Source organism: Elephas maximus, chromosome 19, assembly GCF_024166365.1.
Source record: "Elephas maximus indicus isolate mEleMax1 chromosome 19, mEleMax1 primary haplotype, whole genome shotgun sequence".
Taxonomy (NCBI): Eukaryota; Metazoa; Chordata; class Mammalia; order Proboscidea; family Elephantidae; genus Elephas; species Elephas maximus.
In genome coordinates, this window is record NC_064837.1 from 20,782,311 (window position 1) to 20,799,092 (window position 16,782).

Here is a 16,782-nt window from a genome sequence, read left to right on the forward strand (position 1 = left end):
CAATCATTGGTGGCATTGTACTCACTCCACAGGATAATATGGAACCACCAGAGACCTAGGAATTGATTTTTAAAATTAAATTAACCCCAGAACAAGTAGAGAGTTGGAATCTACCTTGTGACATGACAAAATTCTACTGCAATCCTCTCGGTCATGTACCACTCACGTGGAAACATGCGGCCATATTTCTCCTCATAGTCCACAAGCTGGCGCTTTATCCAGGCATAGCGTCTGTCGATTTTGTCCAACCAGGCAACCTTATTAAGACAGGTAACAAAAACCACCCCAGTGCTTAGAAAGAGTACTGATAATTCAAGGAAGCAAGCAAAAACACAGAACCAAGAGACAAGCAACCCCTCTATTTCTTACTGCTTTCAAAAATCTGATTCAGAGGCTATAAACCTGGGGTATCTGCATGGGCTTCAGGGGTCTGTTAATTTCCTGAAACTGTATGCAAAGTTTTAGGTACAGGTGCATTTTTCTGGGGAGAAGATCTGTGGTTTTCACTGATTTCTCTAAAGGGCCAGTGATCTCAAAATGGTTAAGAATCAGTGAACTGTGGTCAGCTCCTAGGATTCAGGGTTCAGTAGTCAACGCTACAAGATAGTAATACTACTAAAGTAGAAATCAGTAGTGCTAAGAGGATAATTGTGCAGAAAAATTCAAATGGAATAGCTGATCTCATTTGGTTAATACTTACATCTTGGTTTTCTTGAAAAAGTACTAGATACTCTGACAGATGCTGCTTAATAAACTTTTTGATGATTTCCTGTTTGATTCTGGGGTCCAAAATATTAGCAACCAGACATGCATCTCTTAAGACATTGCTGGGTCCTCCAGGCCTCTGGTAAAACAAACAACACGCACCAGTTCAAAAGCCAGAAGCAACCTTTAAATCTCAAGGCCTCTGACAGCTGCTGCTTCTCGTTTCCCTCTTTCTGTTATTATTACTCCCACTCCCCTGACACTCATCCTTTCATGGATATTTTAGTCGCTTGTTCTTCGATGAAAGAATCCTTAAGCCAGTCTTGCAGTGGCCAACATGAATGCTACTCGGAATCAGCGATGAGACATTTTGGAAAGCGGGGCCAGCAAAGATCATAGGAAATTCTACTTTCTGAATATTGAAACCGAAAGCACCCTGTTGAAGGGCTCTGAAAGTCAGTATGACACCAGTCTGACTCCACATTGCTGCTTCCCCCTGACTCAAACCTCTAGGATTCCTGTCCTTATATTGACATTTGTGTCAAACCTTTAAAACCAAAAACCAGGTTCCAAACCACCAGGCTTGTTTCACCAATACTCAACCACCCAGACAGCCAGCCAAAGGTAAAACATAATGGTACTGGCTTCTTGACCTGGGAACAACAGCAGAAGGCATCATGGGGTATACTGACAGATCACAATGGGAAGGTCTTTGCTCTCACATTAAGCAATCAAATCTTGCTGCACCTTCTTTGGAGTAAATCGCTGAATGAACATGGGTGGCTGAGTGGACTGCAGTAAAAAGAGCACTTGCAATCTACTCTTGGCTTGCCTAGGCAGCCATGGAGCTTTGGGAGAGTTACTCAGGCACATCCGAAAAACAATGGACTGCAACTAGGTGAGGAATAAGATTCTTCCAAATCTTTACGACTGTTTTGGTCAATTCTGTCCAATGCTATTTATCTCATCAGAAGTTCCAGGGTTACGTAAGTGTTACCTAAATTGCCTGAGACCCAAATTGTTCAAAATGCTGACCTGCTCCGTGCTGAGTGGCTGCTATGCCGTCGGTTGAGCTCACTAAGTGCTCTGTTCTTGCTACTGGATGAACGCGTTTATACGACAGGGGATGAGCGGAAGCCAAAGCCTGTGGGCTCAGATCTTTTCATTTAAAAAGGACTGACTGGGTTACCTTGGATAACTTTGTTTTTAATATCTTGATCTCCTTTTGTGCAATAGGAATAGTAACACAAGGCCTTTTGAAAAAAGTCAATTACTTTTTAAATATGAAAAAAAAAAAAAAAAAAACTCTTTAAAAAAACACTGTCACAAAGCCAGAGAAGAGTAAGGAAAGTTGTTAAAGAAAACCATTTTAACTTCATCTGGCTGGTGGAATTTGGGAAAAAGATATAAAGTAGGTCATGGTTAGTTTCTTCCAAATAATAAAGCTGGTTTCATCCACATCTTCCTGAAACTGGAATGTGGCAGCAGAGTACAGGAATGCATCTGGGCTAAAAAGGGTCTAGCGCTTAAGATTTGTGAATACCCTTACAATCTCTTTTTACTTCTCTGCCCTTCATTTTCCTCATGTAGTACCTCGAAATAATGGCTTTCCAACAGCCAATCCCAGTGGTTCTATCCAATGAGTACAAACTATGAAGTCCTCAAAGAAAGGTGCTTTTCAAATATAATATCTGATGACTAGAAGACAACCACAGCATATGAAGACATTAAAATCAGGGGCAGGCTTCCTACAGAAAATGATTGGCAAAAGCAGAGGTGGCCACCCCCACCTACTTCCTAAATTTCCTTTACGGTGCACAAAGAAAAATGATTAGGATATTTCCAGTTATTGAATTACAGACCAGATCCAGGAAATCTTCCTTGGCTCTGTAAATGAGCCCATCTCCCCCACCCCCACCCACCAAGTGCAGTGATGAGGGCTGCCTGCCCATGTGTGCAGGCATGTGTTCATTGTTCATTTCTACCTTCAACAATTCTTTCTCTTGAAATAGCTTAAATTAGAGAAAAAAGTCTTCTGCAGGTTCTTCCCTTCCCCAGCACATGCAAAGTATTAAGGTTACATCTGCTACAATTTGAAGGCAAGAGCTAAAAGCAGTTCCTCAAGTAATGCCAGCCAAGTGAGGGAAAGCTTGTTGCATGAGAAGTGTAACCAATAGCTCACAGGAGAGATACTGTGGGCTTCACAGACACAAGACAAACAGCTACACTACCAAAGACAGCTAAAGGGCAGCGACTCCAAAGAACAGGATTCTGCTCATTAACAGTGAGGCTCCTAACTGTGTCACACTGAGAGTTACATAAGCCCAGGGACCCGCCTCCCAGTTGTCTTCCCACCAAACTGAGACTAATAAGTTATGTAACAATCCTAAAAAATATTGTGGCTTGAAGATTATTATTATTATTATTATTTTTTAACACAGCCATGAGGAAAAAGGAATTTACAGGGCAGACAAGATATTCGGTTTGACATTCATTAAATTAAACTAAAACAAAGCCTCACTTTTTGATGCCCAAAGAACACAGATGAAGAAATGACTTCTGGGATATTTAAAATCAAGGATGGTCTCTTTACCCTGAACCCTGAGCAAACAGACTTGTGACTGGCAGCAAGCACTCCAGGAATGATAAATGAATAGATAGATAGTCACTCTAATGAATATGGACCCGACAAGAATGGTGACAATATCTGAAGACGGGTGGGAAAACACACTACTATACCTTGGTACCCTGGGAAGGAAATGCTTCTTCAAAATCGGCCAGGATTTGCTGTCCTAACTCAGTCTGGGCAGCCTTCACTCTGGAGGGAGAGAGAATATATCATGGCCTTAAATGAGTTTCAAATATCCACGAGTAACTATCCACAGATTCATAGGCGTCATCCAGGAAGGCCGAGAGAGTGTCTAGAGAAGATAGGTCACATGTTAGTTGCAGCTGGTTGATGACCAGGACCTAGGCAGCTGATTTACCCTCAGGATGGATATTCCATCCCTGAAATTCTTCTAGGCTTCCTCTCCCCTGATGTGAGGTAATATATAGTAATTTTTTGAAATCTAATTAGAAGGTAGTTATGCCGTGGGGAAATGCTATACAACAATACTCAAATCAAATAAACATACATTTAGGATTATTGGTTTAACTGCTCACCTGTTCCTTAGAGTACAGAATGAGAAAACGGCTCCATATTGTTTCAGGTTTTTCTTTTTTCAACCCAGAAACCAACCTGAGGATCACAAGGTTTAACAAAAGAAGGAAAAGAATGTTTTCCAAAGTAAAAAAAAAAAAAAAAACCAAATGATAAAATGAACTTCTAATTTAGAATGAGGGCCACTGAATGAAGATTTAGTTCACTGAGAAGATGGTGAATCTGAAGACTGAGTTACGATGAAAACCAGTTAGAGAGGACCCATCACCATATATGATAGAGTAGAACTGCCCCACAGGGTTTCCAAGGAGTGGCTGGTGGATTTGAACTGCCGACCTTCTGGTTAGCAGCCAGGCTCTTAACCACTGCACCACCAGGGCTCCATTTAGAGATGTGAGGCCAGAATTTAACACCATGGTTTGTGTGTTTACTAGGAGCTCAAGAAATGTTTGTTGGCTTGAGTGAAAGAGGAGAAACTGCTTGTCAGCCCCTCTGTAATCAATCACACCCTCCTCCACTGGCTGCTGGTGTCTGTGGGTGCCTCATACACAGCCAGCCTCACAGAGCTAGAATGTACCTCTGAGGCCTTGTTTGGACTGCCCTGAGCCTGGGGCAAATACTTTATGTTTGCTTAAAGCAACATAAAATAGTGTGCTTCCTTTCTTGGTCTCCACCCTGTTACTTTGGAATTAACTTTACAAAGTTTCTAGAAATAGTGAACAGCTCAAAACCACAATTTCTTTGGCTAGGATGCAGTGCCTGGCAACCTGCTAGGATTTTTAAAATGAGGGGAGAGGCAGGACCAGAAACAGTCTGTTTTTTCTGTGGTAAAGTTCTAACTATGCCTTATTCTAAATACTTTCCAGGGTTTTTCCACTATCTTCAAAATTTTTTAAGCCACTCTCATAAGTGGGTTTGCAGTCGCTAATCATATCTTCTTTAGTCAGTTAAGGAGGCCAGAAATGACTGAGATAAGGCTATGACTAGATTAGCCCCCCAGCTCTAGAGTTACTTAGCAGGCAGAGGGAAACATTCTTTGAGTGTAAACTCTGATAGGAGAGAAAAGAATATGCTTGTGTAAAACTACCTCACAGCATCTTGTGACTCCCACAATACGTACCAGGCAAACAGACTCCCTTGGTGCCAAGTCACGAGACAAAGCTTCCAGAGGCTCAGACCCCTCCATTCCTACCTTCTTCTTAGAAGCACACAGGAAGCCCCAGTTCCCTCGTAAGCCACAAGGACAATTCCTTTCAGGAAAACCCCACTCCTGGCCAGCAGCACTTAAATGGTTCTATTCTCAGGGCTCCTGGGCATCTCAGGGATATTGATGGCCCCAGCTCTGCCTCTGTCACCCACCCGCCCTGACCATTCCCTAAGTCCATATTCTCGCTGCCTCTGACACTGAGGTGGCTGAAAAGACCACTAGAGCCTAAGACGGGGACTGACACTTCCAGAGTACAAAAGAGAAGCTGACATACCAGACTCTGATTTGTAGACCCCTTGCTGTGTTCTTTAATCCATTTTCAATGCCACCTACTGAGATATTCTAGATTTGGTTACGTCACTACTGAGCTACGTGTAGTCCTAAGGAAGGTACTCCCCCTACACGGGCCTCTGTTTTCCTACTTGTGAAGTAAGAGGGTGAGGACAGAGGCTTATACCAGATGACCTTCAGTGTCCTCTCCAGTGCTGATTATTCTGCAACGTACAGCTCACAGCACTAGCTGGCAGCGGCATCCCTCTTTGCTGGTGGCTACGAGTCTGATGCATAATGTTGGAGCTGAAGAATAAGCTTCTGTACGTAAATGTTTCCAAGCTTAGTTTTTGAAGTATATTATCAGTAAGTCAGATGAAACAACAACTGTTTCCCTTATAGACATTATTGATGGTACTCTATAAACCCAAACCATGATTCCATGCATTTTCAGGGTAAGATGTGAACAGTGGACGTTACAATTGCCTAAATAGGATGGCAGAAAGAAGTACATCTTTGGTCTTGCTCCTTTTCATTTCTTTCCTCTTCTAACAATGAAACATGTAAAGAGAGATCAACTGAGATTTTATCAGTAAGGCACACACATGAGCTGACCACCAATATTTCCTAGTCATTCTAATGAAAATCAGTCTACAACAAATAAAGAATAAAAGCACCAAAACTAAACCCATCGCTGTCAAGTTGATTCTGACTCACGGCAACCCCATGTGTCACAGAGTAGAACGGTTCCATAGAATTTTCTTGGCTGTAATCTTAATGGAAGCAGAATGCCAGGCCTTTCTTCCACGCTACTGCTGACTGGGTTGAAACCACCAAACTTTAGGTTAATATGTGAGCACAAACCATTTGTACCACCCAGGGACCTAAACAGAGAATAGGGTGAATAAAAATCCCTCCGGGCATCTAGATGAGTCTGGCCTGGTTGGGTGGTGGCACCCAATATTGGTCAGTCTTTAAAAAGGAAAGCTCATTGTGCAACACAGAAAGGAAGGTCAGCCATGTAGCTTCTGGCATCCCCCATGGGTGCTCAGCCATGTGGCCTCAGGGTTGTCCAAAGGTGCCCTTTCCTAAGTGTGTTACCAGTTTTCATAAGAAGTGGCAGCAGAGGAGCAGAAAATTATGAAAACTATTCACATCTGTTGATAAAGTAACCCTAACACTTCCATTACCTCGTGAATGATGGTCACAAAGAAAACAGCCTCAACAGTTCACAAATGTGCGAGGTCTGTACCGGACCAAGTGCTTGGATTAGTCAGACGCTACATTTCCAAACAGGCGGGCTGTCTAAAGAACCTTAACCTGGAATCTTAGAGGGACTCTGTGGAATGCTTTTGAGATCATCAAATACAACCCACTTACTTTAGAAACTGAGAAGGAAGCTCAGAAAAAATTTGTCAAAGCCATACAGCTGGTCAGGTCTCTCCATTCCCTAGCTTAGTTCCTTTTCACTGCACCATGCAACTGCCCAACCTGCCAAACATCTCTCACGTATAAGAGATTAGAAATCGCCCTGAAAAACATTATTTTAGTTCAAGAGTTTCATGGTTTTGAGGAGAATTCAGGAATTCTTCCCCTTCTTCCTTGGGGAATGTTGACTAATTACTGGAAACATTTGCTTTCATGAATATGGTCAAGCCAGAAGGCTCTGAAATGTAAAGATGATATTAACAAAAGAAAAAAAATCTTTCCTTTAATGCTACATTAAATATTTATGCATTTTCCAGAAGGGTAGTTGAAAGAAATATCTATACTCAAATCAGAGCCTGTGAACTTTGTTTTTCAACAAATATACAAGCAATGATTTTAGAAAACAACTTTTGTTACGATTTCTACAATTTATAGACAGTAAGCTATGAAATGAGAGAAACTAAAGCAATGCATAGGGTGTAACTCTCCTGCCCCCTGCCCCCCTGCCCAAGCAAACAGCTATTTCTATCACTTCCAGATGGTTCTGCCATCGCTATGTAAACATAAGGGAGGAAAGTTCACCAGAAATGATGCTAAAAATAAGAAGTCTGGACTTCCCTCAAACTTTTAGTACCTCTTGAAAAACAATCGTAGTCAAGCACTGAAAGCAAGTCTTTTCTTCTTGTGTTCTTTTCAATGTTACTTATAGCACTATTCTATAGTAACCTACACAAAATTGCAGAAAATTTCTGCAAACAGAGGTTCTGAAACAAAGGAAAAGTAAATTCTCCTGTGTTTGCAGCAATCCTACACAATAATGTTGGAGCAAAGAAATACACTGGTAGAGTGCTGGATCTTCTGTTTCTAAGGGGAATGTCATTACAACAGTGAACATCACAGAGTTCCTTCACATTTATGAAACTATCTTTTACTTTGAAAAAATATTAAAAATGAAGAGCCCTAACAGAGTGTGCTGTCTTCTTTACCACCCAACTGCTTTTCTAGAAATCAAATTCAGTTCTGCCATATTCCTGCCATCACAACGCCCATCTCACTCAGCCAATCGGTAAACAACTCTCAAACCCACCTCATATCTCCTCCTGGGCCTCATGGTCACTGCCTTGGTGAGGTCCTTATCATTTCTAGTCTAGACCACAGTCTTACTCTATAGTCTCTTATAGCTATAATCCACCAATCTTTTATAAGACACAAATCAGATCACATCCCTCTCTGCTTAAACATTCCACTGCCCACAAAAGAAAGAATAAATTCTCAAGTGTGGCATATAAAATCTGACCCCTCTACCTATGCAGTCTTATCACCCTCTACTGCCACCCAAACTGCTCTAAGGTGCCCTCTCTCTTCTTGTCTGGGTGGTAAGCTCTAACTCATCTTTGAAGGTTCACATTGAAACTGAACTCTTCTATGACCCCTATCCCCAGCCCCTGAAGGTAGATCAGTTCCTCTTCTGAGATCTTGCTGTACCTTGTACAGTATAATTTTGCCGCAATTGTGGTTTATTGAATTTTTCTTTAGTGTCTCTCTTCTCCACGCAAAAATGGTGAACTCCTTGAGTACAAAAAGTATATGTTTCTTATCTTTGAGCCTTCAGTACCCCAGCACAGGGCCTAGGATACAGAATACAGGAGAGAATAAGTGGCTACAGAAGAACAGATCAACTACGGATTGTCACAATTGTGGGGGCAAGTGGTACTGCTTTCGTCTCTCCTTCCTAACCCACTGAAAGAAAGGCTGCCTTCTCCATCCAATCCTCCTTCTTTCTTGCAGCTCAGAACGGCCTGTTTGCCTGCTTTCTTGGCTGCTTCCTGTCCCCAGTCTGATATGGCAAGCAGCCAGCTCTAAGTGTGAAGGGCTTAGGAAGGATGAGGGGAAGGGTGGTGATTTCCCCAGCATTCTGCCAAGCTCCATTCCGACATTCCTTCACAGTCCTTTGGCATTTCTACTATAAGATGGCACACTGAGCACATGCTGTCACCTCCCCTTCCTGCCCTAGATCCTTAGAAATAAACGAAAAGATTTTAAACAAAAATCCAAAGCCAGGCAAGAAAAGAGGCGGTAGGCTAGAAGCTGAGGAATCCTGGATAGGACAGGAGTCAAGAAGGAAACCACTGCCTAAGTGAGCTTCTCAAAGACCAACACAGGGTGGCAGATACCAGGAGCAGGAGGGCCCTGGGGCCACTGCCAGGATGACATGCTGGGCTCCTACAACAGGAGGGACTAAGCCAGTGTCCACGTCTGCATTCACCACCTTGCCCACACTGAGGTCAGACAGCAAGCAATAAAAAAGGTAATAAGTGTGGGTCCTTGGGTCTAAAAAACCCAGCAGTGGCCAGAGGGGCTGACAACATCCAGGAGAATCAGGGAACCTCCAAGCCCCGAAGACCAGCCACCAGCACACTTGGTACACTCACCTGGCAGCATCTCCAGCTCCGGCCCCACCTCATATTAGAAGAACTGCCTGTGGTACACTTAGCCAAGCAGCACGGCCCACCTCTCCCCACTAGCAGGTGGCAGTAAAAGAGCATTCATCATCAAACAAATAGAGAATCTTAGATACAAAACTGAACTTTCAACTAAAAATCACTAAACATTTGAAGACTGCGACCATCAAGAACCACCACTTGTCCATCAGTTTATCATACTGTGACTTGTGTGTTGCTGTGATGCTAGAAGCTATGTCACTGATATTTCCAATACCAGCAGGGTCACTCGTGGTGGACAGATTTCAGAGGAGCTTCCAGATTAAGAGAGACTACGAAGAAAGGCCTAGCGATCTACGTTCAAAAACTGGTCAACAAAAACCTTATGAATCACAACAGAACACTGTCTGACTCACGCTTCTTCAGACAAGTCATCAGGAGGGATCAACTACTGGTAAAGCAGAGGGCCAATAAGGGTGTGGGAGATGCTCAGCGAGATGGATTGGTACAACAGCCATGACAATGGATCCAAACATGCTCGTGATTATGAGGATGACACAGGACTGGACAATGTTTCCTTCTGCTGTACATAAGGCCACCACGAGATGGAGTCGACTAGACGGCACCTAACTAACTAACACCAAGAAAGAGTCACCGTGCTCAACAAACTAAAGACCTTATAACAGAGGAAAGAAAATAGAACAGGCAACTCAGAGCTTTAAAATAAATATAACTTACAGTCTCTGAGAGATTTAAGGGGATATCATGCCCATGAAAAAAGAATCAACTAGATATCCTGAAAATTAAAAAAGTCAGATTGTTGAAATAAAAACCCAACAGCTGGGCCAAATGGCAGAACAGGCACAATTGAAGAACAAATTAAAACAGGAAGATTGAGCTGAGGAATTCTCTCAGAAAAGAGCCCAAAGGGACAGAGATGGAAAGTATGAAAGAAAAATTAAGAAACATGGCAACAGATCTAGAAGTTCCACTATTCATGTAATAGGAATTCTGGAAAGAGAGAACAAAGCATACAGACTACCTGATGGAATAAAAGAGAACAATTTCTCAGAACTTAAGTTACTCATGAGTATTCAGGTTAAGGATACACTAAGTGCAGAACAACATGGCTGAAAAACACCTGACTCCCTGCCCCACCAAACTGCAAATACTTCTAGAGCAAAACAAAACAGATTATTTTGTAAACAAATAAGAATCATATTGACTTCAGACTTTTAATAGGCAACACAGAATGCCAGACCACAGGATAGTACCTCTTCAGTGCTAATGGAACAAATTTTAAAAGCAGAATTCTATATCCAGGTAAACTATTATTCTGGTGTGAAAATGAAATCAAGAAGTTTCTGGACACAGGTGTTACCACCCACATACCCTCAACTCAAAGAATCACCAGAGGACATACTCCAGCAAGAAAAAAAATTTTAAAAAAACCCAAGAAGGAAAAATGGGTTGTAAGAAGAAATGGTGAGGAGAAGAGTACAACTTATTAAGTGTTTAATAAATATGTAAGTGCTTATTGTAAAGACAAACAAATCACAATCCAGAACTAAAATACTAGATGATATAAACATGAGACATGATAAGGAGGCTGTGAGGAGTAAAAAACAAGAAAATGCTCTTCTACTTCATTCCTTCCATAAATATTTATTGAGCATCTACTATGAGCCGGCGCTATTCTAGGTACCAGGGATACAACAGTGAATAAAAAAGACCAAGTTTCTGCCTTCTGGTTTCTTATGTTCTCACAGAGTAAGTAAAAAAATCTAAACATATCAATAATCACAATACATGTAAATGTGCTTCAGCAGCTTATTTTAAAAAATACTCTCAGATAAAATAAAAATCAAGGGAAAAAGCAGGAAAAGGATAAAGAACAATATTCCATGAAGAAAAAAAGGTACATGCCACCAAAATGATGTTAACAGCCACAAGCCTAATTTATGTGCCAAATAAAGAGCTTCTAAGTTTCTGTCAGATAAAACCTGACAGAAGACAAGGAGAAACCAACAAAGCTAAAATCATGGCTTTATTAAATTCTTCTCACAAATTAACAGATCAAACAATAAAGTAAAGGTAGAACAACTAAATAGACCCATAACAAAAGAAGAGATAGAAAAGGTAATCAAAAAACTCCCCCCAAAAAAAGCCCTGGTCCGGACGGCTTCACTGCAGAGCTCTACCAAACTTTCAGAGAAGAGTTAACACCACTACTACTAAAGGTAATTCAGAGCATAGAAAAGGACGGAATACTACCAAACTCATTCTATGAAGCCAGCATATCCCTGATACCAAAACCAGGTAAAGACACCACAAGAAAAGAAAATTATAGACCTATATCCCTCATGAATGTAGATGCAAAAATCCTCAACAAAATTCTAGCCAAAAGAATTCAACAACATATCAAAAAAATAATTCACCATGACCAAGTGGGATTCGTACCAGGTACGCAGGGATGGTTTGACACTAGAAAAACAATTAATGTAATCCACCACATAAATAAAACAAAAGACAAGAATCACATGATTTTATCAGTTGATGCAGAAAAGGCATTTGACAAAGTTCAACACTCACTCATGATAAAAACTCTCAGCAAAATAGGAATAGAAGGAAAATTCCTCAACAAAATAAAGGGCATTTACACAAAGCCAACAGCCAATATCACCCTAAATGGAGAGAGCCTGAAAGCATTCCGCCTGAGATCAGGAACCAGACAAGGATGCCCTTTATCACCACTCTTATTCAACATTGTGCTGAAGGTCCTAGCCAAAGCACTTAGGCTAGATAAAGAAATAAGGGCATCCAGATTGGCAAGGAAGAAGTCAAAGTATCTCTATTTGCGGATGACATGATCTTATACACAGAAAACCCTAAGGAATCCTCAAGAAAACTACTGAAACTAATAGAAGAGTTCAGCAGAGTATCAGGATACAAGATAAACATACAAAAATCAGTTGGGTTCCTCTACACCAACAAAAACAACATCGAAGAGGAAATCACCAAATCAGTGCCATGTACAGTAGCCCCCAAGAAGATAAAATACTTAGGAATAAATCTTACCAGAGATGTAAAAGACTTATACAAAGAAAACTACAGTACACTTCTGCAAGAAACCAAAAGAGACTTACATAAGTGGAAGAACATACCTTGCTCATGGATAGGAAGACTTAACATTATAAAAATGTCTATTCTACCAAAAGTGATCTATATGTTTAATGTAATTCCGATCCAAATCCCAACGACATTCTTTAATGAGATGGAGAAACAAATCACCAACTTCCTGTGGAAGGGAAAGAGGTCCCGGATAAATAAGGCATTACTGAAAAAGAAGAACAAAGTGGGAGGCCTTACTTCACCTGATTTTAGAACCTATTATACCGCCACAGTAGTCAGAACAGCCTGGTACTGGTACAACAACAGATACATGGACCAATGGAACAGAATTGAGAATCCAGACATAAATCCATCCACATATGAGCAGTTGATATTTAACAAAGGCTCCAAAACAGTTAAAGGGGGAAAAGACAGTCTTTTTAACAAATGGTGCTGGCATAACTGGATATCCCCCATCTGCAAAAAAATGAAACAAGACCCATACCTCACACCATGCCAAAAAGCAAGCTCAAAATGGATCAGAGACCTAAATATAAAATTTAAAATGATAAAGATCATGGAAGAAAAAAATAGGGACAACATTAGGAGCCCTAATACATGGCATAAACAGTATAGAAAACATTATAAACAACGTAGAAGAAAAACTAGATAACTGGGAGCTCCTAAAAATCAAACGCTTATGCTCATCCAAAGACTTCACCAAAAGAATAAAAAGACTACCTATAGACTGGGAAAAAGTTTTTAGCTATGACATTTCTGGCCAGCGCCTGATCTCTAAAATCTACATCATACTGCAAAAACTCAACTGCAGAAAGACAAATAACCCAATTAAAAAATGGGCAAAAGATATGAATAGACATTTCACTAAAGAAGACATTCAGGTAGCTAACAGATATATGAGGAAATGCTCATGATCATTAGCCATTAGAGAAATGCAAATCAAAACTGCAATGAGATTCCATCTCACTCCAACAAGGCTGGCATTAATCCAAAAAACACAAAATAATAAATGTTGGAGAGGCTGTGGAGAGATTGGAACACTTCTACACTGCTGGTGGGAATGTCAAATGGTACAACCACTTTGGAAATCGATTTGGCGCTTCCTTAAAAAGTTGGAAATGGAACTACCATACGATCCAGCAATCCCGCTCCTTGGACTATATCCTAGAGAAATAAGAGCCTTTACAAGAACAGATATATGCACACCCATGTTTATTGCAGCACTGTTTACAACAGCAAAAACATGAACGCAATCAAGGTGCCCATCAACGGATGAATGGATAAATTATGGTATATTCACACAATGGAATACTATGCATGGATAAAGAACAGTGAGGAATCTGTGAAACATTTCATAACACAGAGGAACCTGGAAGGCATTATGCTGAGTGAAATTAGTCAGTTGCAAAAGGACAAATATTGTATAAGACCACTATTATAAGAACTAGAGAAATAGTTTAAACTGAGAAGAAAAGATTTTTTTGTGGTTACGAGACGGGGGAGGGAGGGGGGCAGGGGAGGGGTATTCACTAATTAGATAGTAGATAAGAACTACTTTAGGTGAAGGGAAAGACAGCACACAATACAGGGGAGGTCAGCACAATTGGACTAAACCAAAAGCAAAGAAGTTTCCTGAATAAACTGAATGCTTCGAAGGCCAGAGTAGCAGGGGCAGGGGTTTGGGGACCATAGTTTCAGGGGACATCTAAGTCAATTGGCATAATAAAATCTATTAACAAAACATTCTGCATCCCACTTTGAAGAGTGGCGTCTGGGGTCTTAAACGCTAGCAAGCAGCCATCTCAGATGCATCAATTGGTCTCACCCCACCTGGATCAAAGGAGAATGAAGAACACCAAGGACACAAGGCGATTACGAGCCCAAGAGACAGAAAAGGCGACATGAACCAGAGACTACATCAGCCTGAGACCAGAACTAAATGGTGCCCGGCTACAACCGATGACTGCCCTGACAGGGAACACAACAGAGAACCCCTGAGGGAACAGGAGAACAGTGGGATGCAGACCCCAAATTCTCATAAGACCAGACTTAATGGTCTGACTGAGACTAGAAGGACCCCAGTGGTCATGGCCCCCAGACCTTCTGTTGGCCCAGGACAGGAAACTTTCCCGAAGCCAACTCTTCAGACATGGATTGGACTGGACAATGGGTTGGAGAGGGATGCTGGTGAGGAGTGAGCTTCTTGGATCAGGTGGACACTTGAGACTAGATTGGCATCTCCTGCCTGGAGGGGAGATGAGAGGGTGCAGGGGGTTAGAAGCTGGCAAAATGGACACGAAAAGAGAGAGTGGAGGGAGAAAGCGGGCTTTTCTTATTAGGGGGGAGAGTTATTGGGAGTGTGTAGCAAGGTGAAAATGGGTTTTTGTGTGAAAGACTGACTTGATTTGTAAACTTTCACTTAAAGCACAATAAAAATTATAATAAAATAAAGTAAAGAAGAAATTTTAAAAAAGGCTGTTAAGGGTTTAAATATAACAATTAACATTTTAACCTATAGTGATATATAGAATTAGACCACAAAGGAAATTTAAATGCCAAAAAGCAGAATCACATAGGCCATAGTCATCCATTACAAATGTGTTATCATTGAGTCGTGACTCACAGGGACCCTACAGGACAGAAAATAAACTGCTCCATAGGGTTTCCAAGGAGCGGCTGGTGGATTCTAACCGCCAACCTTTTGGTTAGCAGACGAGCTCTTAACCACTGCACCACCAGGGCCCCAGTCACCCATCATAGCACAATAAAATTAGAAATCAACAATAAAGATATGGCCAAAAATAATAAGAACACACAGAAATTCAAAAAAACAAAACTTAAGAAAATCCTTAGGTTAAAAAAAACAAGAATAATGAACTATTTAGAGATGCACAGACTTAAAAGGACTAAATTTCAAAATCATTAGAATAGAGACAAAGCTTTATTAAGTAGAAAATTTATAGTATTCAATGAACTGAAATGATTGAAAAGAAAATAAGCTAAATTTTCAAATTAAGATGCCTGAGGGAAAATACTAAAATTAACCTAAAGAAAACAGAAGGAAGGAATTAATTAAGATAGAAGCAGAAATTAATGAAAGAGAAAACAATAGTCACATACAGTTGGTCAATCTTTGAGAATACCAATAAATCTAACCACCTTTCGCCAAATCTAATTGAGATTGCAAGAGAACATAAATAAATAACATTAGAATAAAAACAGGAATAAAACTACAGCTACAGATAAGATTTTAAAATTATAAGGGGGGGGCACATACAACTCCATACCAATATATTTGAAAACCTAGACAACATGGATGATTTTTTAAAAATATATAAACTCCCAAACTGCCTCAAAAGGAATAGAAAACCTGGAGAGACACATTACTACAGAAGAAACTGAAAGGATAGTCAAAGATCTCTCAGAAATAGGCACCACATGCAGATGGTTTTACGGCAAGTTTTATCAGCTCTGATAAAGGATTAATACCCTTTAATAGATTAATAGAGAACTCCTGCAAATCAGTAAGAAAGAAAAAAAGAACTCAACAGACAAATAGGCAAAGGGTATGAACAGGCACTTACAGGGGAAATACAAAAGGTCAATAATCAAATGAAAAAGCCACTAATGTCACTAGTTAGAGGAAACGAAAATTAAAGCAACTAGATACCACTTTATCAATCCATTAGATTGATAAAAATGAAAAAAAAAATGTGATAATATCAAGTGTTGTGGATATGGGAAATTAGGTATTAGAATACTATGCAGATGACACTATAAATCTTTTTGGAGGGCAAATGGGCAGCGGCTATTAAAATTTAAACGTACGTAACAAGGTTTTTTAAGGTTAGAGAGGGCAAGTCATCATTTTGCCACATATAAAGTCCTTATAGCAGACTGTATTTTTCAAAGATTGCCACAACAATATCTCCCATTCCACATCCTCTGTTTACCAATGTGACTTTGACATTCCTCCCATTGCGGGGTGGGAGGCTCCATGTTCCCTCCTCTTGAATCTTGGCACCCTTGTGACTACAGCAGCAGTGACACTATGTGACTTTCAAGGCCTGGTTCTCCTGAGATGATCATTCTTGGAACCGAGCTCCCTCACCATGAGGAAGCCCAGGCAGCCCATGGAGAACGACCAAGGATCCCAGCTCACACCCCTAGCAAGCTTCCAGCTGACACTGAACACTAACTTGCCAGCAGCTGTGAGAGCGAGCCATCTCGAAAATGGACCCTCCAGTCCCTCTTGAACCACCCCAGCATGGAGCAGAGGCTAGCTGTTCTCCTGAGCCCGGCCAAATTACTTGAGCAAAATAATTGTTGTTTTAAGTCATTAAGTTTTATGGTGGTTTTTTATGCAAAACAGGTAACTGGAACAGTTTCCACATGTACAACTCACCGGCTGCCATTCCAGCGATGCCAGAAAACTA

General features: G+C 40.8%; 1 protein-coding gene across 4 annotated transcripts in view; it reads right to left on the reverse strand.

The window, feature by feature from the left end:
- The window catches only part of VPS53 (VPS53 subunit of GARP complex), a 144,449-nt gene that overhangs the window by 82,372 nt on the left and 45,295 nt on the right, over positions 1-16,782 (reverse strand). For all 4 annotated transcript variants that reach the window (XM_049858738.1, XM_049858735.1, XM_049858736.1 and 1 more), the window contains 3 exons: positions 3,445-3,523; positions 701-844; positions 115-257 (listed from right to left, as the gene is read on the reverse strand). In XM_049858738.1, the coding sequence (XP_049714695.1) occupies positions 115-257; positions 701-844; positions 3,445-3,523 (366 nt within the window). The remainder of the gene's footprint in view (positions 1-114; positions 258-700; positions 845-3,444; positions 3,524-16,782) is intronic.